Here is a 22,480-nt window from a genome sequence, read left to right on the forward strand (position 1 = left end):
GAATACTGCAGCCCATATACAATAGGTGTGTCTATACACACGCATTATTCTTCATGTATTGATACAACTTGAAGAGCAGTTGGAATTCATCAGTACCATTTCTGAAATAAATACTTTAGCATTTAGTTTTTACTCTAAAGGATAATTGCAGATAATATACCAAGTTTCCACTTTGTAATTTAATCAGTGAGATATGCCACACTGAAGCTTAAAACCAACACATACCCATTCCTTTTTTTGTAATAGGTCAGATAGATGAACAGTAAATGATTATTGTGCATGCAGTAGTTTTTCAGGGCTATGTGTGTTTACAGAAAGAATCAGCTTTATTTTGCTGGCAGACTGTGCAAATTATTTGCAAGGCACAATGGAAGCACCGTCTAGTCCTCACCAGCATCAAACTGTAACACAAAGCTTTAACCTGCTCAAATAAGAACCTACATTTTAGATATACGACACCACACACCAGATACCTCAGAAACTTGCAGTTTCCTTAAGAAAATCTATGGCCAAAATTCATTTTACCATCTAACATTGAGGAAAAATAATCTAACACTCGTAAATCTGAATAAGAAGCAAGATCTCAGATTTGGTTTGCCAAGTTCCTTTATTGTGCAATTTTGAACATCTAGTATATTCTACATTGTGCTAGAGCTAGAGTTCTGCTGTACAAAAATAAGGACTTTGTAGTTTACCTATACTACACAGTATCACAACCTGTAACTGCAGTACATGTAACATACAGTCTCCACTAAATGAGTACATTTATATTTTGATATAACTAAAGATACAGACTGAATGAACACTGATGACACAACAAATGGAGTCGGTCTGCTAGCTGCATTAATTTATTGGAATTACTTTCTTGCAATACATCTTACGAGCCCCACACCTATTCAATTTACTTTAAAACCTTCTAAACATTTTCATGGCATCAAGCATGGGAAGAACGTACTTACAACCCTACAAATATAGGATTCAAAACATATCTGCTTATTTCATTTTCTGAATGGGAATTCTACACAACTATTAAGAAAATTCAAATGTGCAGTGTTGTGAAAATACGGGAGGGAATGTGTAGCAGCTAACTGAGAATGATTTACCTCTATGTGGATAAAAATATTGCTATGATTATCTATTACTGAACGTTTATATGTAAGAAACTGAGAACAGAAAAAGAATCTTAGACGTGTCATTTTAAAGTCAACACATCAATAACTCACATATTAGTGCAAATAATAGCAATGCATTTTGGAATGACTGATTAATTCTACAAGGAAGATTACACAACATTTCATGAGCAACGCATATTTACTGCAAGTAATGGCAAAAAGACACTTCTCCACACTTGCTTCCTCTTCCTTTGCTATCGTAGCTATGAATCTGGACCACAAACACATTGAGATTGATGGTGGCATAGTAAGTAGAAAGCTTTTTTTCTTTAAATCTGAATAATCTCTGCTTGTTCACAGAATCATTTGGAAGATACCTTAAAGACCCACTAATTCTAAGCCCCCTCTTGTTCAAGATGACCATCAGTAAAAAGCCCCATTCAGTCTTAAAACTTGCACTACTTCTTAACAGCGTAAGAATATGTTCTAGGCTAGAATATGACTAGGAAGAATGCATATTATTAGCAAGCATCAAATCTCATTACCTGTTGAGACTACACTGAGTACTGAAGTGCGTAAAATACATATTTTATGTATTTTCACCAGGTTTCTATTTTTATGAATTTTAAGCTGGTATTAGAAATTAGTAAGAGAATTCTACAAGTCTAGAAGTAGTCCTTACGTTTTCTATTTCCTTCAGCTACAGATTAGGCTTTTAAAGTCAAGCACTGTCATTCCTAAAGCATCTTAATGAAAAATTGTTACTGTAGTGTTGAACATTTCAGATAGCACAGCAGTTCTACTTTGCTTGCCAATTCCGAATGGTCCATTTCCAGCAAGAAACAATGTAATTGCACAAGAATCATCAAGTTAAATGTAACAACTGTCACCTGCTCCTGAAGTTCTGTTTTAGTTCAGTCTTTCAACTTCCCTCAGTTAGAGCTAAAAGGGGAAGTTATGTCTACAGCTGATATAAATCAGTGTAGGGTTGAATAGTGTTTGCTACATATTCATAAGTTTAAATAACATTTTTGTGCAACAAGAGACAAAAGTTTGAGGACAACACTAAAAAGAAGCAAAGACCCTTGAGGGGAAGTACAAATCATTTCCTCAAGTAGCTCAGACAACTTGTCATTAAATTAAAGTGCTTTGTAACTACATACAGAATCTGTTTGCTTCCATTCAAGTATGACACTTCATTCATTACTGAAATTTTCTATTTGTATAAATGTAAAGAATTGACAGCCCAATGCACCGTATGTACCATAACCACGTGCAGATCCAGTGTTAGGTTCTTCATTTACTGAGGTGTCTGTACAAAATGTTAGCTTTTCCCACTGTTAATATTTTAGGGGGTACAATGGTACTAGCTGAAGATGCAGCTGTAACTTGAAGATAACTTCATATTGCATGTAACGGGTTTGCATGAACTAAGGCAAAATAGCTACGGTATGAAGGCAATACTTGCCCAGATTAGAAAGAGTTAGCATGCTGTAAATTAACGTGTGACTTCACAGCATACTTGCTCTTCAGCAGTTCTGTGAGTGGGCCTACATAATGAACTCTTCAAATGCCTGCCGCTCACTGCTCTGAAATGGAGAAAGCTATCTGACACTTAACTCATGCAGCTCTACCATACACACAGATACTCCTCCTACATGGTCAAATAAATCCACACTATAGCTTGGTGTGCATCAACCTTTCCTATTAGGAAAAAGTTGTATTAAACCAGAAAAAAATGCTCTATCTAGACAGAGGCAGAACAACTGTACTTTGCCATGACCTCGGGGACAAGGTCTTTGAAAAAGGCAATTCCTTCCTTAAGGAGCACTTACACCAATAGTAAGTGCTTTGAACTTCATGTTAATTTGTCTGAACCCAGAATTCCCACGTAGACAAGTCCTTTGTGAAACTTATGAAGCTGCACTTTGTATTGCCTTCGTGCAAGTTAAGGAGGAAAAAACTTATGAAGCTGCACTTTGTATTACCTTCGTGCAAGTTAAGGAGGAAAAAAGTGCACAATTATTCCTGTAACATATTAATCACTGATACCATCGTTGCTATGTACTCTGTGTACTGTGCTGTGTGTGCTGTTAAGGATTCTTGCAGTATATACACATAACTAGACTGGTAACATACAGGTCTCAAAGAGTCCACTTCAAAAATAGACTTAGCCTATGCAAACAATGCATACAGCAAGTCTTACGTTTCAGAAACAAAATCCAAGCTGTGTTCATCTTTAAATATCAAAAGGCACGATAAAATCCAGTTTTAATGAGAAATCTCTGAAATTAAATTGATTTCAAATATCACTTTCAGTTAGATGATCCAAAACACCCACGAATTGCAGTTTCAGCTCAAAGTTTAAATCATCCAGAAATACAAATTTAAACAAAATTCTGAAGTTATTATCAAGGATGTGATCCCAGATTTTGCTCATCAGGAATGCTTAAAGATTAGCTTTAGCAAGCTTCTGACATACTTCCAAATAAATATACACGTCAGCAGGTGCCTTTAATGTAACAGTAATCAAGCTGTAAACACGTAATGAAATATTTTTATGGCTAATTTGCAGACAGAACTACACAGAAAAATGATATGCAAATGACCGTCTTCGTAGACATTTTGCAAGATATTCTATGTCATTTAACTCCATGTAACAGGAACAGTGATTTACTGGCCTGCAGTGTATTGCTGTCAATGGACTCATGAAGAACAACTCATGAGCACAAATGAAAACTCTGTCATCCTGAACAATTTTCAGGGCTATGGGCTACTGCACTTGCATAGCAGAATTCTGTCAGGTCATACAGCAGGACTGTAAGAGTGCCTTTTTCAGAGATGTACACTAGATGGCCAACGGCACTTGACGGTCTATTAAAAACCTTGTATGGATTAAGTTTAGTTGTTGCAAAGGGAAGGGGGCCAGGGGGTCTGCTTAGAAACAAAGTTACTTATTTTTTTTTAAATGATCCACCTTCTACTCTGCTTTCCAGGTACTTGTCCAACTCTGCCTCTCTTTTCACCGCCTCCGGTGATACCTTTGGTGCATTCGGAAAACAGATCAGTATCACACTCATGTTGTCTCGACTTCCCTGGTGGAAAGAAAAAAGAAATGATTTGAGAACACATACACACCAGACCGAAACCAAATCAAAGCATTTTACACACACACTCAAAAATTCAACTGTGGTAGTGAGAATACAGACATTATCATTAGCCTTCACTCTTTCTTCCAAAATTCTAGTTGTTCATTCAGTAAAAACTACCTTTAAGTCACTTTGGTTTTTTTTCCACCCTCATGCTCTGAACACTAGCTCGAATCAATTACAGACAGCCCACTGTCTTTTTAAGATGATATTAGTAATAAAAGTGATGTACAATTACAAAGTTGGGTCTCCTCTTGCTTTAAATACTTTCCAATCATTTCAAGAAAACAGATGAAATATTAAATCAATAAACAAAACCTTTACTGCTTCAAAGCAGTACACAGGAAGCTGCTGAAGTCAAACAGCACTTCTACTTAACAACGCTGCTACTGATCAGGTTTTTTTTTTTTTCCATTTAAAAACACTAAATAAAGAAATTACAGGTTAAAGTATCTATTAAAAGACCAGTCGGAAGGAGCTCTAGCCTTTACAAAAGCATTCTCTGAAATGGAAACATTTACAACTTTGACTAAACACAGTTAAGTACAAGCATATTCTACTTTAGAAAATTTACTGTTTAGTTTGCTTTCAATACCCCTGTGCTCTTGTCTACAGACATGCATTTATGCGTAACATTAACAATTAAATGCACTGAAGTCAGCAAGATCAAGAACAAACAAATGTTTGAAACAAGTGTCTATAGATATTATATGAGAAGGTGCCGGCAGCTGGCTACTGTAGAATTTACAGCATCCATAAGACAGTGCTCATTCCATGGCATTTGTTTTCAAGACTAGCAGATAAAGTTGTAAACAAAAACATATGCCTTATCAGTCCTCTACAGTGCTGGAAAGCAAATTTCTTTTTTTCCAAATGGGAAACAATGACCTCGTTAGCCACGTGGCATGAGCTGATACACAGTCTTGCCTTGATAGTATAAGAAAAGCTGTGTATTTTACACTATGACTCACAGCCTGTCTTTAGAAAACTAAGAGCTAAGTTACAAAATAAAATATTTCAAATCTCTTAACTGTGCCATCCTACAGTTTATTAAAACAAGGTGGAAAGTCGCTGTGCAGAAAGCTGCAGAGATTTGTTAAACAAAACAGTGCTAGTTTCACAGCCATATGACAACACGAAATGAGAAGTACAGTAATTAAACCAGAACAAAACCTGACTCGGGAAATCAGATCTTCATATAGTCAAGACAAGACTTTAAACTGTAAGATACGAAGTCAGAGTTGAATCACTCTGTATTCATCTTGACATGATTATGGCAGTAATGAGAGGAAGGGAAAGCGTATTTTCTACTCTGATTAAAGAGCTGAGGTTTTGTAAAGTAAATTGTGAACCAGAAAAGGACAGTTATGGTTCTTGGCTTTCCCACATGCTTCTAGTTTCACAGGTATCAAAACATATCTGTATGTGACCTTTAACTCTTCAAAGGTACCCAGAAATCCATGCTATTTCGGTTGCGTGCTTGTTTAGCCATTATTGCCATTTCTCTGGTAACCATAGTAGTTGTTTATTAACATAAAACATACTTATAGAGTAGAATCAAAACATTAACTTGTTTATAAACTTCTAATAGCAAAAATACAAACTTCTCCTCTCAAGCCTTGCTACCTTGTACAAGCAGGTGTCAACTATCTCATTGCAAACTTTCTCAAGGTCATCAGTGACTTCAAGTCTGGATCTTACAAAGTCACAGAGCTCTTCATTTCCCATAACATCCCAGATACCATCGCAAGCCAGTATGATGAACTGATCATCTTCTTCTGATCTCTCAATTTCATAAACTTCAGGCTCTGGGGAGACTAGCTGTTCTGTAGGACCTTTCCCATGGACACATTTGTAATCAAAGTCCCCGAGTGCCCTTGAAACAGCAAGAGAGCCATTCACACGCTGAATCATCACAGAGCCGCCTGCATTCTGTATACGCTCTTTCTCCAGTGGGTTGCTTGGTTTGTGATCCTGTGTGAAGAAGTGAACCTTCCTGTTTCTACAAAGTAAACCTCTTGAGTCTCCACAGTTGATGAAGTATGTATGTTGGGGAGAAATCATGACACCCACAGCTGTTGACCCACTTCTGTCTGCACCATGTTTCTTCTCAGAGATGACTCTCATGTGTTCATCAATTTGCAGAAAACCTGTTCTGATGCCACTCTTTACACTTTCCACAGATGGTGGCCCATCTGGCCCTTTAAAATCCTGGTTGCTTGTGATGTGATCTAATAAATGCTCACAGCAGTACTTGGCAACCTGTGATCCAGCGTGCCCATCGTATACAGCAAAAAATGACCATCCATCAAGTCCATTTGGCAAACCAATCACAGCTGTATGTGCATCCTCCATTTCGACTCGCCAGCCTTGCATACTACTCAGACCATAACGAAGCCCATTCCCTTGCCCTTGGGCATTATGCTTCTCCATCTTTGGCTTGTCTAAAAATGCTCCCATGATGACTTTCCTTCAGGTCTAAAAAGAAAGAGAAAAGGGTTATTAAGATGGTCTAGAACTTAAGAAATAAGTAGTAATTACACTATTAGAAACTTAAATTAGAAGTCCATATAATGCTAAAGGTGACTTAAAAACCCCTCAACAGATATAAAACTTTTTTTTTTCCCCACAAAAGTAAAATTGGCCTTGCTTTAGTCTAAATTAAATGAGGACACTGCTACTAGCTGATGTTTCCAGAACAGCAGCATTGCCTAGGTCCCTACTGCCCGGCCATGAAGTCCTCCTCAACTTCTAGTTTTATGATGGTGGCATAGAAATGAAAGGAAAATTATTAGGTTTTATTCTGGAGTATAAGGTTTTGCTTCTGTTTGGTTCAAGCAGGTAAAGTGATCTGAAGGGTACAGATGAATGTGAGCCTGTATTAAAAATAGTGGCAAACTGGACAAGTAGAAGCAAGACACAGAAGGAAGACAGCAGCTGTCCCTTCAGGCAGCAGCAAGCCGTTAGTATGGCTCAGCCATCTCATAAAAGTTCATCCTTCGATTTTCAGTTAAATCACACAGCAAGCTTCTCAGATGTCTATGCAGCAGATTTACTTAAAACCTCAACGTATGCATGCTTCGGTGAAAGACAACTACCCCTGACAAGTTCAGAGAAACCTGTTTGGAAATAAAATCACATATACTGTCAATTCATGCTTCTTTTGTTTTCAAGCCAGACCAACGTACTGCACACCCTATCCTCCTCCACCTGAAATCATTGGGATGCAATGTAGCAAATTTTCGTGCTTCAGATACGAAGAATTACATTTGCAGGCAGCATAATTGGGCTGGTTGATCTTCGTGGCTTTCACACCCTACCCATTTAACCCACCCTTCTAATCCACATCAGTTTATTTGTGCATTCATTACTTTTTTTTTTAAATTACATAAAATAGGCCACATATTTTACATACTTGCAAATTCAGCACGCACTAAAGAGTGTGCAAATTGCTGTTACACAACACAAAGCAAGGGAATAACAATAGAAGATCTTAAATTCAAAGATGTCAGACAGATCAACTGCGAGTCAAATCCCAGAGCAAGATCTTACCCAAGGCCCCAGCTAAGCTGCTGCACTTGCAGAGGTTATTTTCCAGGGATTTTAGGTTTTAATGTGTATGTGAAATATATTAGATCAGTTTCCTATGTGATAACATCATTTTTGACAACATTATTATTCTAACACATCCCCAGCTATATATGAAACTACATATCTAACAAAGCCTTTCAGCATGCCTCCTCCAACACATCATCAACCTCTTAGAAACATCTGTACGTGTTAACAAAAACAGTCAAGAAACGTTTACATTTGATCTCACCACACCAGTGACTGAAATGTGAGGCACAGGCTCCGGATGCACACTTTTTGGTCACGTGCACAAAACCAAAAGCCACACATTTCAGCTGTATGGATAAGCGAACACAACAATGCTCATGCAAACCATAATCAGCCAACAAAATAGGGCGTACATTGGTATTGTATCCTAAGCGTGTGCATGAGGTTCACATCACTGCAACTGCTATAAAATGACTTGCACAATTTTATCTTGCCATACAGCTCTAACGAAGTCAGTGTGATCAAAATAATTACTTACTGCCACCATGAATCAAATGGGGAATTATTTCACAGAATGTACCTCTTATTCAGTGTCAGCAGCAGAATTTGAACTAATGTGTAATATTTCTATTGTTGAAGAAATCATAAAACAGAATTCAATTCACTGTCCTTAATTAGAGCTCAAAAAGCAGAGTGCCCAGGCACATACCACATTTTGTGAAGTATTTTTATGACTGTGTTTAAAAAACAACCAAACACAAGTATTAAGAAGAGGATACAGTGAAACTGACCATGAGCACTATTAAGCCTGAACTAGGAAAAGTTCCTAGTTCCTTCTTATCTCTTGCATTAGTAGGTACACAGTATTTAGAGTTGTGCTCTGTAAGCTGTTCATCACTCTTTGTCACTTAAACATCAGGCTGGACGTGGCTCTGGGCAGCCTGGTCTGCTGGTTGGCGGCCCTGCACATAGCGGGGGGGGTGAAACTCAATGATCATTATGGTCCTTTTCAACCGAGGCCATTCTATGATAAACCAGGATTGAAAGTACCCCCAGATACATCATATGCAGTTCAAATAACTCATACAGAACTGCTAGAACACTTGAAAAATTCACAAGCCCACTCTCCATTTAAAATCAAGATGCTTTATCCCTTCCCAGGAGGCAAAGTGTGAGCTGTTGCTATTCTTCTAAATTAAGCCTTGTAGGTGACATGCTGACACATGTTTCTTCAAGGATGTGAGCAACCCACCAGAGATGTGAATACAGACATGCAGAAGGATAACCACAATGCGGTCTGTAACTTTTACTTAGGAAATTATTCAGAGCCCACGGCATAAAGTACTCCCCTTCTGAGAAGGAAAACGAGAGACTGCAGTCACATTCCTTGCCATGCTCTAGGCAATTGTTTTTCCAACCCTCACACCCCTCTGTACCTCTCAGCATGTAGGCCAGACTTTCAAAATCCTTGTTACATCTGAAGGGAGAGCATAGTTTATCTGCAGGCGGAATGAATACAGCAAGCATCTAACTCTTCTGAACAAGAATGGAAATTCTGGAAGAGTGTGAGCTTAATAAGACCAGTATGTGGCTACAACCTGAGGAATTTAGTCTTTAAGTCATAACATTTATTTTTAGTTTAAAAAAGGGGGGAAAAACACAAAGAGGCTGATGTAAGAAAGCTGTGTCTCCTTCCTACTAAAATAATAATCTTTCAGACCTGTTCTCAAGTCTGTATCCACACAGACATCTTTCACACATCATTGCCTACCGAAATCACCGCTCTTCTATACATTTCTCCATGAAGAGTTTTGAGCACAATACTGCTTGGAGTTGGAATGACACCTTAATTAAGCACATGTAACCCTGTATGCAAATCAGATTAACTTATAGCAGAGCAAGCACCCAAGTTGCAGCATGACTTTGTTATGTAATAACATGAAAGACAGAGAAGTCAAACCTGGAACAGACTGCATGCACGATTTGCAATAAAGCAGCAAATGTGGCTCAACTGAGTCTTCTCTTTTACATTTCGTCCGTCATTTTCATTAATAGGATCACTTTTTTTTTTAAACCCTTCCTCTCATCCTTCTTAACCCAGCTGCAGTTCTGTGAACAATCAGCAGTAACAGTAGGAAATTAGAGCCTGACAGTGGGATACAGACTCATGCTCTGCTCTGGAGTCCTTGACTTTCAGGATGCTTGACTGATGTACAGAACAGAGCCAGATGGCCTTCCTATCCCTACTAAAGCCAAAGGGGAGAGAAAAATGCACTTTAATCCTGAATCTTACTGATGCATGTACAGGCAAACAAACAACACCTATTGTCTTTTCTTAGAGAAGGATGATTCTGAACAGGTACTATAGCAGAATGACATGTAAAACATGAGGCACAAAGCTCTCTTCTGAAGAGGTAAATGAAATACCATCAGACACTGCAACTAGTCAACCAAACTCCATTTTTAGCCTAAATCAACTTTCAGCTCACCACCTCAGTGTCTATGACTTCCATCAGTTCCCCCTAAAAGAAAGAGCTTTCTGCAATCAAAGCACCTAGATTTTAGCTTCCAACAATTAGACATATCTTCTGAATACATATATATATATTTTAACTGAGAATGGATTCTTTGCATAAATATGAATGTATCTATATGCATTTATGACAGCATCCAAAGCATGACTTCTGAAATGCTGACTTTGTAGAGGTCAAACTGAAGGACAGCCTCTATAGCAAGTGCTTGAAAACCTCAAGCTGCAGCTTGCAGACAAAAGCAGGAGTACTGTACAGGCCTAGAAAAGAAAACTAACACAAGTAACAAAACCTCAGAGAAAACACAAGAGTACCAAAATTCAAAGGACTGCAGCATTAGAAACAAAACTGAAACAATGAATGGAGCATGCTAAAGAGTCAGTAGCTAAAACCTTTGAAAGCAGATGCAATTGGAGAACAGAGTGGCAAAGAAAAGGAGGGTAATTAGTATACCAGACCATGAACATCCATGGACAACCACAGATACATCACTGGAATGCATGAAATCCCTTTGCCCCTTCATTTGTCCCTCAAATTACACTATTCAGTCAGCACAACTATATTGCCTCCTGATACATGAGAAAGTAAATTTTACCTATGCTTATTTTCCTGAGGATTCAAATGAAGATGTCTTAACTTGATCACAAAGGACACTTGACGTAACTCCATATATCCCTGTAAAAACACTATTTATTTTTCCAAAGAACACCGACTGGAGTGTCTTATCCTAGAAATGCCAATAACTCACCACCTCAAATTTGTACTTTAGCAATATATAATTTAATAATCCTTTTAAAACAATGTTTGAATTGTATTTCTTCCACTAGGATAAGCTGCTTATATGAACCACATTGAAGCTGGAGTTATTTGTTCTAACTAAACCAAGAAGTGTCCCCATACTACAATTTCCTGGAACAACTCTCCAAGTGACATTATGCCCTGTATGCTGGAACAAGCACACAAAGAAAGATTACAATCTTTACTTAAGCTACACAGGACATAGAGAAAGTCACCAAACTATACATACTGCTATTGAATAGAGAAGGGGCATTCGATCCATTCAGCTCCAACCAGATTTGTGGCACTTCTCCCCTGCCTTAAGCAGGCAGGATGCAGTAAGCAGTGAGCACGTCATCGTGCAAATATGGAACCATTTCCCAAGTTAGCTCCTGCTGAATGAAAAACGAGTACATACTGGATGCACCAAATCAATTGACATTACCAAATAACATGTCAGAGGATCAGAAGAATGACTAAAATAAAACAGAACACGTGGATGAGGAGACATAATTACACCACAGTCATGGGCTGAATGAAGTCATGAAAAAGCTTTATGCCAATGAAACTATTTCAGAACTATTGGAGGCCGTACGATGAGTTTCTGGCATTCACAGCTCACCAACATCAATAAAGTACTGAAAATCTGAGCTGATGCTTCTGAATGTGTACTTTCAAATGCAGGAATAGATGGCCAATTCAGAGATGTGAATTGTCTCTGAAAAAGAACCAGGACAAGAAATAAAATACAGAAACAGTCCTATTTCAGTAAACAAGGAGTAATGCTATTTCCCCATCAGTATACTTTCTTCTCAGAGATGGAACTGTAGACTGCACTGAAGTTTGTTAAGATAACTGCAGATAGGAGAAACTTCTCATTGAGTTAAGAACATTAATGATTATTTTTTTTTTAGGACAGATGTTGTTGCTATGCTATGGCATATGGTGGAAAAGCTGAGCAGGAGAAGGCAGACAGCTGGAAAGGTTAATGTGACGAAAAGGAAAGAAAAAAGCCAAACTCCAAAGTTCCCAGAAACAGGCAGTCACAGGCAAGGATGTCTACCCCTCCCCCCCCCTCCTCAAGCATCATCTTATGCTGTTATCTACCCTTTCTCCAGACAACCAAACCTGTTCCAAGGTTCAACTAGGAGCTGTTACAATACGTATGTATGCTGGTTGAAGTCCAAACTCTCTCTGAAGTTGTATGTAATCTGGTTTTCTGAAAAGAAAGTTCTGAACGTGGAAAAAAACTGTTTACCTTACAAATCACTCCTGCATTAATTATGAAAGAGTGACGTAGCTTCAAGATTTCTTTATGGAGTTATTTTTCACTCTGGTCAGTTGCTGAAGAAAATAACTACTTCTCAGCATCACCTGGGCTGCTGCTGGGAATAGAATAATCACTGAATTGATTTGGAGAGGGATACAACTTGCATCCACAAATCCCAGGTACACATCACAATCCCAGCACAACTGGCACTCTCAGAATACAATTAAGGGAATATTTCTTGGCCCAGAGAGAATTCTTGCTTCCTCCTAAACATTTGTGCTACAAAGCAGAGATAGGAGAACATAAAAAGCACGAGGCAGCATTATCAAAGTACAAGCAGACCAATCGCTATGAAAAATTACGTAGCCAACCAAAGTGACATTTGCAAGTACTCTGAAAATCAATGAAGTAGTTCTGCATAAATTCATAGGCTGCTGTCTGAACTGCGGGAGAGGAATGAAAACTCCAAGGTTCTTGTTAGAAAAAATTAACAAGCAGAACCCCCCCCCCCCACATATGCTGTTTAGTTGCAGCACCTTTATGGTTATACCTCGTTTTTCAAAGACTTCTTTTTAAAGAAAAGCATTGGAAGATAAACAAAAGGCACCCGTTTAAGGCACAGATTAAACAAATGCTTTGTTAATAGCAAACAAACTCCTGCAGGCTACAGCCAAAATTCAAAGCCCCATTGAGGAAAGCACTGTAGAAAGGAACTGTGAGATCCAAGGAAGCAACACTCTATGTGAGACACAAGTCAGGAGAAAGAAAAGCCCTACTTCATTTTATACAGCAATCAATGAGCTGCAGCAAGATCCACAGTTTTTGAAAGAGCAAAGCAAAAAAAGTGAAAATAATTCCAATCCAATCAAAGATTTCTCAGGAAGAGCACACAGCATTAATGTGGTTACAGCAATAGAACCATGCACAGCACTGCAGCTTCACAGGAACCAAAACACATACAAGGGAGCTGGGGGGAGGGAAGAGAGAAAGACAGCATGCAGAAATATAGTCAGGCTGTCATATAAGCCAAACTCTAATTTCTCCAGTATTTATAATACCAACAGAGCATCGCCTACCACCACCATCAGGAGTATTACCCCATTCCTGTGCACTGTGGGCCTAACATCCAGTTCTTACTTGGGTACAAATAACCCACTGCAAGTCCAAGAATTGAATAGATCTGAGCGTATCAAACACTTCAAGTAACAGCTGAATGAAACTGTTCTTTAAACTTCATTCTTTCGATCTCTCATTCACAGCTTGAAGTCTCAGCATCTTTGCTCCCTGCTAGTATTACCAACTAAACAGTACTTGCCATTTACAGAAAGATATACTGAAGATTTATAGAGGAATGTTTTCTTTAGTGGAAGAACCACACTATTTCACTGTGATTTCTGAGTCAGAAAGAAAAGAAAACACAACAAAACAGCGTTTGTTTTCACCAACTTCAGCTAACCCTATTCAGAACAACCAGAGGGTTTGAGTTCAGCCCATGCCACCATTACCCAAAAGAGGAAAGAGAAATTTGTGGGTAGCTGACCTCTACAGACCAGAGCAGCTAAGCGGAGGCTAACAATAATTTAAAAGACACCACAACAGCAAATGCACTAATTGAAGCACTCCCGAAATGCAGCAAAACAAACCTACACACACACACACGATGAAATGGTTTCCTACTCAGGAAACCAGCACTTTGTTTTCGTTTACAGTTAGAGTCATGCAGTACTGCCAGTTGTGGTTATGTAAATGTAAGGGCAGACAGATTCCTACAGAACCCCACCATTTCTCTGTCATGGATGTTGTTGCCCTGTTTAACTGATACCTTCACCACAAAGGACATTGTGTTATCATTGCTGTATACAGTACAAAGAAAAAAAATCAGATGCATTGAATCATTACAACATTTCCTCCTGAATTTTCAGCCCTTGTACCTCGAGTTGTACACAGTGAGTACTCATCTCGTGATTAGAAGATGTTTCCATGAGGGCCACAAGTTTTCCTGCAAAGCCAAGTACTCAATATTACGAAACAACTCAATGTGAGATACCATTCTCCAGACTCTTTAATTTTGTGAGAACATATTTGTGGTTGTAATCACAGCAACACTACCACTATTCTGGTGAGGATACATGAAAAGCAGCACACGAGACTTAAAACCTGCTGACTACACATGAGAGTAAAACAGGAATAAAATAGGAAATGTTCTGAAGTGCACAGCTGTAACCTGGCCTTGCTTGCAAGGAAATTACATCAAAACGATGCCAGAAGCACAGTAAGACCTGGAAGTCAAATCCTCAAAGCTTAGGAAAAGCTGGAGTTTGTCATCTGCACACGCAGAGAGCTTTTATTTAACAAAGCCATTTTGCCCTCACATCCCTAGCATTCCTCTCTCATTAAGAGGACGGTAAATGACTGCTAGAATACAGATATTTTTTTCCCCAAGTCTATTTAAAAAAAGAAATCCAAGGAAAAAAAGTCAATTGTAGTCTTTCCGTGCAGACAAGGACTTCCAGGACAGAAGGCTTTCCTCTGAGAGCCCAGCAGCCTACCAAGCTCACCTCTGGCACTGTCAGCACAGTCAGAGCTAAGAGGGTTACCTGTGATGAACGAGGCAGGGAGGTGGTGCTCTCCTGAGCCCAAACATGATCTTGCTGCAGTGTGAAATACCCCGGTCACTGAACCAGGACCCTGAGGAATTCACCTGCTCTTCAGAAGTTTAAGCGGTGTGAATGCCAGCATTTCCTAAGCTCAGCAGGCCTGACTTGACAGCCTCAGAACAGCTCTTTACAGACAGAGGCTGTACTGGATCTGTAAGAAGGGTCTGTCCAAAAATACTTACTGTATTTGATTAGGAATACAAGAAAATCATTTACTGGTAGGAACTGATTCTCCCTTAATGCAGTGTTCTACAGTTTAATACTTAACCATTCACCTGCCCACATTTCTCTGCATTCAGAATCCCTTCCTAAAGATTGGTTTTACATAACTTAGCAGACAACTGGCGAACTCCTTATAATCATCTCCAAACACGAACAGCTTAGGCACAGATTACACAGCTCCCATGGCTGCTGATTTTTAGGGTATTCCCTTAATCTAAAACCAGCTGAGTGTTATGCACAAACAGCCACAATACGTGGCCAAGGAGAATTCAGACTGCCATGCAAATTCCATACGAGGAGTACAGACAGTGTAAATGGTAAGCATAGCTACAGAAAATCTTTCAAGTCACAGTTGAGACCCAGACATGAAAGCACATTTCATCCCCTGGGTCACAATCCAGTAAGGCACGTAAGTATGAGAGTTACATCACACATCCAAACAGTCTCACATAATTCAGCTGCACACTGCGTATCAGCGTAAGCACATTTAAGTGCTTTGCTTTATTTAAACTGCAGCTATCAGAACACAGTCACATTATACTTGAGTTTCTTGGGTTTACATGTGATTTTCCTGGAAGATTTAAGACATTTTTTTAATCCCTTAAAATATTCTCACCTGAACCAAGAACTGAGGTGTTAGCAACCAAGAAGCTAACACTGTCAGAGTTAGGGTAGCATGGTTAGGTTGTGGTTGGACTTGATGATCTTTAAGATCACTCAGGTTGGAAAAGACTATGATTCCATGATACTTTCTCCTTTATGGGCAAACTTTTAGCATTTCTCCAAATTTCAATACTGAAACCTGATCAGCCAGCTTTGTTTTCCCTTCATATTAGTCCTAACATGCTCTTTTGCTAATACACTGCTCTAAAGTTTACATTCTAAACAGCAGAAGCTTACTTCATTGGTATGATTTATAGATGGAGGAAGTGTTTATTCTGTTGTTTTGGTCACATATGAACACCTTTTTAGAAGAGCTGTTAAGAAACCCAGGGCAAATGTTTGAGAGATTTATAAACACACTTTGTTCTGCAGACTCTGGTAGCAAGCTGAAATAACCATTAGTTAATTTTGCTGGTATGTGAAAAGAACAACAAAAAAATTAAATGAACATCCAGTTAAACAAAGGCCTGTTCAGCTTAAACTCACAAAGAGAAATACAAAAACAGAGACTTGACAGACACCTTTAACTTGGTATGTGGCTTAACAAGAGCACAGCTTGGCAGACAGAAGCAGAGACAGACAGACCCTACAGCAGTGGTTTAACACCTACAGCACTCAGCAGGACATCACCTCTATCCAGGAACAAAAATCAGCACGCTCCCTCAGTTAGCATGGTATCTCACTTGTTCTCCTATCCCAATCACAATGTTCTTTCTAATCTTAAAGATTTAAATGATTTACTCTAACAGTATTAAGTCTTAACAAATATGAGGTTGTTCCTTCACAGACAGACAGGAAAGGGAGCAACAACAAGAAGGCCCAAGGAGGCAATGCTGCCCTCACAGATCCATACCACATCATGGCTCAAATACACAAATTCTTTCTAAACAGCTTTTTATACAGCGGCTCTTAAACTTTATGTACATATATTGGACTTCCTAAACATTTTAAGAACAGGTTTTCTGTTCCATCACATTTCTACCTGTACTTTGTAGTTTGCAATTTGTCATTCTTTCAATGAAGAACACTACAGTTAAACATACTCAAGTTTTAGAGAAGTTTACTTCTTATCCTGCTGCTTTTAACTGAAATACGGATCATATGACAAACACAAATCAAACCAATTAAGAATCCAACAACAAACCAACATTCAGAAATAGCTTAATTTTCAAAAGAATAAATCTGACCACAGGTTTAATCATTTAAGAAGAGCTACAGATTATACAGATCCACCAATGTTTAAGGAAAGAAGTGAGGTATGGTTTAAGAGAATGGAGAAGCAACAGACAACTACACACAACAGTAACAAGGCATGTTGCATAGCTCAGGTGTAGCTCTGCTAAGCTGCTGTTGTCTCGACTTCAAACAATATTATTCAAGCCTTATTAAGATGAGTTGCAGGTCTGCAGAGACAAAACAAATAGTTATTTTGCAGAACTTCCCATTCCAAAGCTTACTTGTTTGTAAATAACTTGTAATTATGTAAATGCACTTTTACATTAGCATTGGCTAATGGCTAATATTTTAAATTAGCATCAGAGCATGTGAAAACAAAGCCAGTATCAAAGCTGATATTTTAGTATGAAATATGCTATTCTTAAATTACTTATGTTTAGGTCATTAAGTGAAAGTAGCTCCTTTATATTCCTTGTTCCACTAAAAAGGGAAAAGTGCAATCAGATCTCTTATTGACAGCTGCATTCAAAAACATACCAGTTACATAAGTTTGCAAATCACACTGTGCCAAAGTATCTAAGCTTTTTAACCATAGTTCTTAAAACGCTCTCTCAGCAAGAGTGACTCAACTTCACCATATAAAATGCACACCAGATAAGAAGCAACCAGCTTGATTTTATAGAAGAGGCTTTTTTGTATTCTGCTTTAATTCAAATTGCACCAAGCGAGCTTTGCTTGTTTAGACCTGCAAGCTTTGCCATTCCTTTGGCACTTCCATCTCTCCTCCTCGTTTCCAACTACGTATCTCAAGCTTAGCTCCAGACAGCTAAGTAAGTACTTGGAAAACAGGTACAGTTTTCTACTGCACCTCAAGGGGAAACGTTCACCAGAAGACTACTAAAGGACTAAATGTATTAACCAGAGCTGGGCCATGGCTATCTTCTAGAAAAACGCTCTTCCATCTGAAGAGAGCGAGAGCACAGACCAGATCTCTCCAGTACGAGCTACAGTTATCAGAGGGTTTTATCAGATAAATGTGACTGTGAGGAAAACATTAGTAATTGGCAGAATGCATCAGCAAGACTTTTACTTTTAGAGCAGTCCCATGTACAAAATGCACACCCAGGAAGACAGGCCTGGAGGGAAAAGCTCTCGGAGCAGCTCTCCCTGCCCCGGTGAAAAACACTGGTACACCTATCAGAACTGTTCTTCTTCAGTATCTTTCCTTTGATCACACAGGGAAAGAGTACAACTTCCTTGACCCGTGTTTTCCTCCACCCCTTCCCTGTCTCTGAGCTTATTCATAGAAAACCTATGAATAGTATCAAAAGAAAAGCTGTCAGAGAAGAAATGTGGGTAGATCTTGCACAATTAATTCCTGTTAATTTGGCAATTTGCACAGGGTCCTGAGCACAGCAGTTATCTTCGATTTCACTGGGGCCTCACGAATCCTTCAGCAGCCACCTGGGCACGGAAGCAGTACGTGTAGAGAATCAGCAAAAGGTCACACTGATCCTATCTGGAAAGTAAGCTCCTAGAATCACAAGGGTTAGAACTTCCCTGCTTTACAAGATGATTCTACTTACTCTGTCATTATCAATCACGATCTATGGAAAAATCACCTAACACTGAAGAGGACAGAGCTAAAGCCTACTGCTCCCAGGATTTCATTTAAGACTGCCATCTGCTTAAAAGGAGGAAAATAATTCTTCAGCGTGACACACGCAGCCTTATGGTGACCACACAACCACCATTTCCTCACCCAACAAAAGGTACGGAGCAGAAATAAGTTCCTCACGAGCGCTAGGTGGTTTTGCAACAGCAGGATTTTGCCATACCCGTGGCACAGCACTGAAACATTTCAACGTGCGCAAAACAAACACGCAGATATCTAAGAGATGCCTACGAAATAGGTCCCGAAACGACGACCCAGCCCCGTGCCTCCCTCAGACCACGGCGAGGCAAACCGCCGTGACACGGGGGATGGATGCAGCTGGGAAGCTGAGCTTCGTAGCACCGCACAACTTCCAGCGGCGGAGGCTGCATCTCCGTCCCCGCAGCCACACCGCAACCTTTGCTCGCACGACGTCGCTTCCAAAGGCGGCGAAATAAACCTCCCTCAAAGTTTAAAACGCCCGAAAGGCGCTGCCGAGGGGAACCCGCCCGCCGCATCACGGCACCGCTCGGGGAGCGCCCGATGCTCCGACCCTCGCTAGGGTGGGGTGCTTTATAAATAGATGCGCTTTTCTTCCCCCCCCCCCCCCCCCCCCCCCCCCCCCCCTCTCTCTATTCCCCTCCCAGCGCCGTGCCTCGAGCGTTTGGGTGGCGATGGGAGAGGAGGAGGCTGTTTATAGCCATTATTAAATGAACTCTGAAGCGGCCCGGGGAGGGGGGAGGAGGGCAGCGCGCTGCTACCTGCGCCAGGCCGCCGCCTCTGCCCCCTGCCCAGCGCCGTACCGCCCTCAGGGGCGGCGGGTCGCTCGCCCGCCCGGGATGGCGCCTCAGGGCCCTCCCCGCCCGGCTGTGCCCCCCTCAGCCCGGCCCCGCGCCACTTACCCCCTTCGGGCCGCGGCGGGGACGGCACCGGCTGCGGCGGCGAGGCACGACCGCGCTCCCGGCGGCGTGTGAGGGCGGGCGGCGGGCCGGGGGGGGGGCGGAGGGGGGGGGGAGAACGGGGGAGGAGGATGAGGAAGGGGGGGCGGCCTCGCCTCAGCTCATTCACAGGCGGCGGCAGCGGCTGCCGAGGGCGGCTCGCTGCCCAGGGGGAGCCCAGCGCTCATCTCGCCTCCTGCTCCGCTCCTCTCGGCGGCCGCCGCCGCCGCCGACCGCCCCCCCCCCCCTCCTTCGCCCCGGCTCCGTCCCGCCCGCCCGCCCGAGCTCCGCGCCCACTCGCGCAGCGCCGCGGAGCGTCTCCCCGCCGCGCTCGCGCACGCACACGCACTGCGCCGCCGCCACCTCCTTCTCGCATCTGCGCAGGCGCCGAGAGAGAGGCAGTGAGGGGAGGAGGAGGCGGGAGTGCCCGGATGTTGGGGCCGCGAAGGTGGGGGCAGGGAGGTATTACATCACCCTGCGTGCGCGACCCGCGCAGCCTCACTGAGCATGCGCCGGGCGTGAGCTCGGGGAGGTGACGTCATCTGGGCTCCGCCCCCCGCGCTGAGGGGAGAGGTTTGGGCCGGGCGGGGTGGGGTTTTTTGGTGTGTTTTTAGCTGGTCGTTATGGCGGGTGGCGTTTGCTGCCCGTCGGAGGAAGCTGAGGGTCCTCTGATGAAGGCTGACTTGCTGATGAAGGGGCGTTGGGGCGCTCCGCCAGCGGCTGCCCCCGGCTGGCAGGGAACGATCCTGGCGACGGGCGCTGAGGCAAACCCCGCTCCCCTGGGCTTACCTCCCGCCTCGGCCCGTCCTGCTCTGTGTGCAGCGCTGTGTGCTGCTGGCTCTGATCCCGGGCTGAGGACGCCGGAGTTGGAGTGGATGTGGGAAGAGCTGCTTGGAAGAAGCGGGTTAGGACCAGACTCATTTGAAGCTGTTGTAGAATCAGTTGAGTTGAAAGGGGCCCTAAAAGGCTATCTGGTCCAGCTCCTTGCGATGAGCAGGGACACCCACAGCTCCATCCAAGTGTTCAGAGCCCCATCAAGCCTAACCATGGCTGTCTGCAGGGGCAGGAAAACCACCACCTCTCTGGGCAACCTGTGCCAGTGCCTCACCTTCCTTTTTATAAAAAAACATTTTCCTTGTATCCAATCTGAATCTCCCCTCTTTTAGTTTGAAATCATTTCCCCTTGTCCTACCACAATGGACCCTCCTAAAGAGTCTGTCCCCTTCTTTCTTACAGCCCCACATTAGATAGTGAAAGGTCGCTTTCAGGTCTCCCCACAACCTTCTCTTCTCCAGCTTGAACAGGCCCAGCTCTCTCAGCCTGTCTTCGAAAGGGAGGTGTTCCATCCCTTGGATCATCAGGTCCATGTCTCTCCTGTACTGAGGACTCCACATCTGGATGCAGTACTCCAGGTGAGATCTCACAGCACACAGCAGAGGGGTAGATCCTCTCCCTCCCTGATGGTCATGCTGCTATGGATGCAGCCGAGGATACGGTTGGCTTTCTGGGCTGTGAGGACACACTGCTGGTTTATGTCCAGCTTGCCATCCTCCAGTACCTCCAGGTCCTTTTCTACAGGGCTGTGCTCTGTCCTTTCACCCCAAAAAAGGAATGGTTGAATTAGGTACTTAGCTAAAGAATCAGGAAGGTTGTCAAGGTGGTTTCCATATTTGACAACAATCAGAATGCATAGCTGTATGTTAAGGTTTCCCTCAACTGAATGTTTGAAAAGTGCTCACATTGGTTGTGTTCCTGCTGCCATTCCTGAAATTATAAGTGTAGCTTTAACCTGAGTGTGCCAGCAGCAGAAGGCAGCTAACTGGGGATTCTTGTACAGATAAGACCTATATAAGCAGAGAAGACCTAGAGCAGGCTAGGAAAGCTGAAATAAATTAACAAAACTGCATGGTTGCAGGGCTCCTGTAATAGGTAAAGTTACTGTATTTCAGTGTGACTTCAAAATCTGCAGTTCCCATTGCTGACTGTAATGGAATGGTATGTTCAGACTCAGTCTTACAGTCTTCATCCTAGTCATGTTAGTGTGAGCATGAACAACACTCAGGAGTGCTCAGTGTTGTTTTAACTCTTTCGGGCCCTTAAATTGCGGTTAAATGCAACAAATTCTTTAGTTGGAAGCAGGCCTTTAGGGAAAACCGAATGAGAAATATTCTGAGAATATACTGGAGATGGGAGCAGAATATATACAGTGTATTCCACAAAGAAATGGACATTTTTGGAAGGTCACAGACAAATTCCTGTAACCTTAATCAACGCTACTTAGAATTTCAATTAGTTATACTTTTGATGCAGCTCAGATTTGAAAAACTGCTTTACTGCTTTTCTTTCATTCTTTCTTCTACTTTTTTTTTCCCTCGAATAACACATTTGAAGTTACTTTGCAGCCTAAAAAGCTAATAGACTGTGGATTTTTGTTTTGTTTGGAATAGGATTTGTATCCATAATACTCACCTAATATCAAACATATACGTGAACCAATGTTCAGGCTGTCTTGAATCAGTGGAGGAAATCAGGTACGCTCACATAATCATTCTTCTCATGCTTACCCTGGTGTCTATAAAGAAGGTTGAACAATTTGCCTGCTGAAGGTGACTTTTCTCTCCTACGGTTTCTTTGGATATAGAAGAAGGTGAGATGACAACCTAGACTAGATTCTTAAATTTTGTGATGGCTCAAATTAATTATTTAGAGGTTGTCTAATGTAAATCTTCATACTAATATGTAAAGCTTGTAATACTGTGATCCTGAACTTGCC

The 22,480-nt window shown here is 41.5% G+C and overlaps 2 protein-coding genes across 16 annotated transcripts in view; one reads left to right on the forward strand and one right to left on the reverse strand.

Moving 5' to 3' along the window:
• PPM1A (protein phosphatase, Mg2+/Mn2+ dependent 1A) overlaps nucleotides 1-20,085 on the reverse strand; it is a 32,933-nt gene extending 12,848 nt beyond the window's left edge. For 3 of the 6 annotated variants that reach the window (XM_015287916.4, XM_015287915.4, XM_015287914.4), the window contains exons 1-3: nucleotides 19,672-20,085; nucleotides 5,888-6,739; nucleotides 4,090-4,207 (exon numbers count right to left, since the gene is read on the reverse strand). In XM_015287916.4, coding sequence (XP_015143402.1) covers nucleotides 4,090-4,207; nucleotides 5,888-6,721 — 952 coding nt within the window. In that variant the 5' untranslated portion in view covers nucleotides 6,722-6,739; nucleotides 19,672-20,085. Of the gene's footprint in view, nucleotides 1-4,089; nucleotides 4,208-5,887; nucleotides 6,740-11,377; nucleotides 19,218-19,671 lie in introns of those variants that run through there. The other 3 variants (XM_040701629.2, XM_040701627.2, XM_046942466.1) reach the window with 2 other exon arrangements.
• Nucleotides 20,086-20,293: 208 nt separating this feature from the next.
• DHRS7 (dehydrogenase/reductase 7) overlaps nucleotides 20,294-22,480 on the forward strand; it is a 38,632-nt gene continuing 36,445 nt past the window's right edge. For 7 of the 10 annotated variants that reach the window (XR_005860350.2, XR_005860358.2, XR_005860352.2 and 4 more), the window contains exons 1-2: nucleotides 20,294-20,648; nucleotides 21,003-21,119. The gene's annotated coding sequence lies outside the window, so the exon portion shown is untranslated. The remainder of the gene's footprint in view (nucleotides 20,649-21,002; nucleotides 21,120-22,480) is intronic. The other 3 variants (XR_005860351.2, XR_005860356.2, XR_005860354.2) reach the window with 1 other exon arrangement.

This window comes from Gallus gallus, chromosome 5 (assembly GCF_016699485.2).
Source record: "Gallus gallus isolate bGalGal1 chromosome 5, bGalGal1.mat.broiler.GRCg7b, whole genome shotgun sequence".
Taxonomy (NCBI): domain Eukaryota; kingdom Metazoa; phylum Chordata; class Aves; order Galliformes; family Phasianidae; genus Gallus; species Gallus gallus.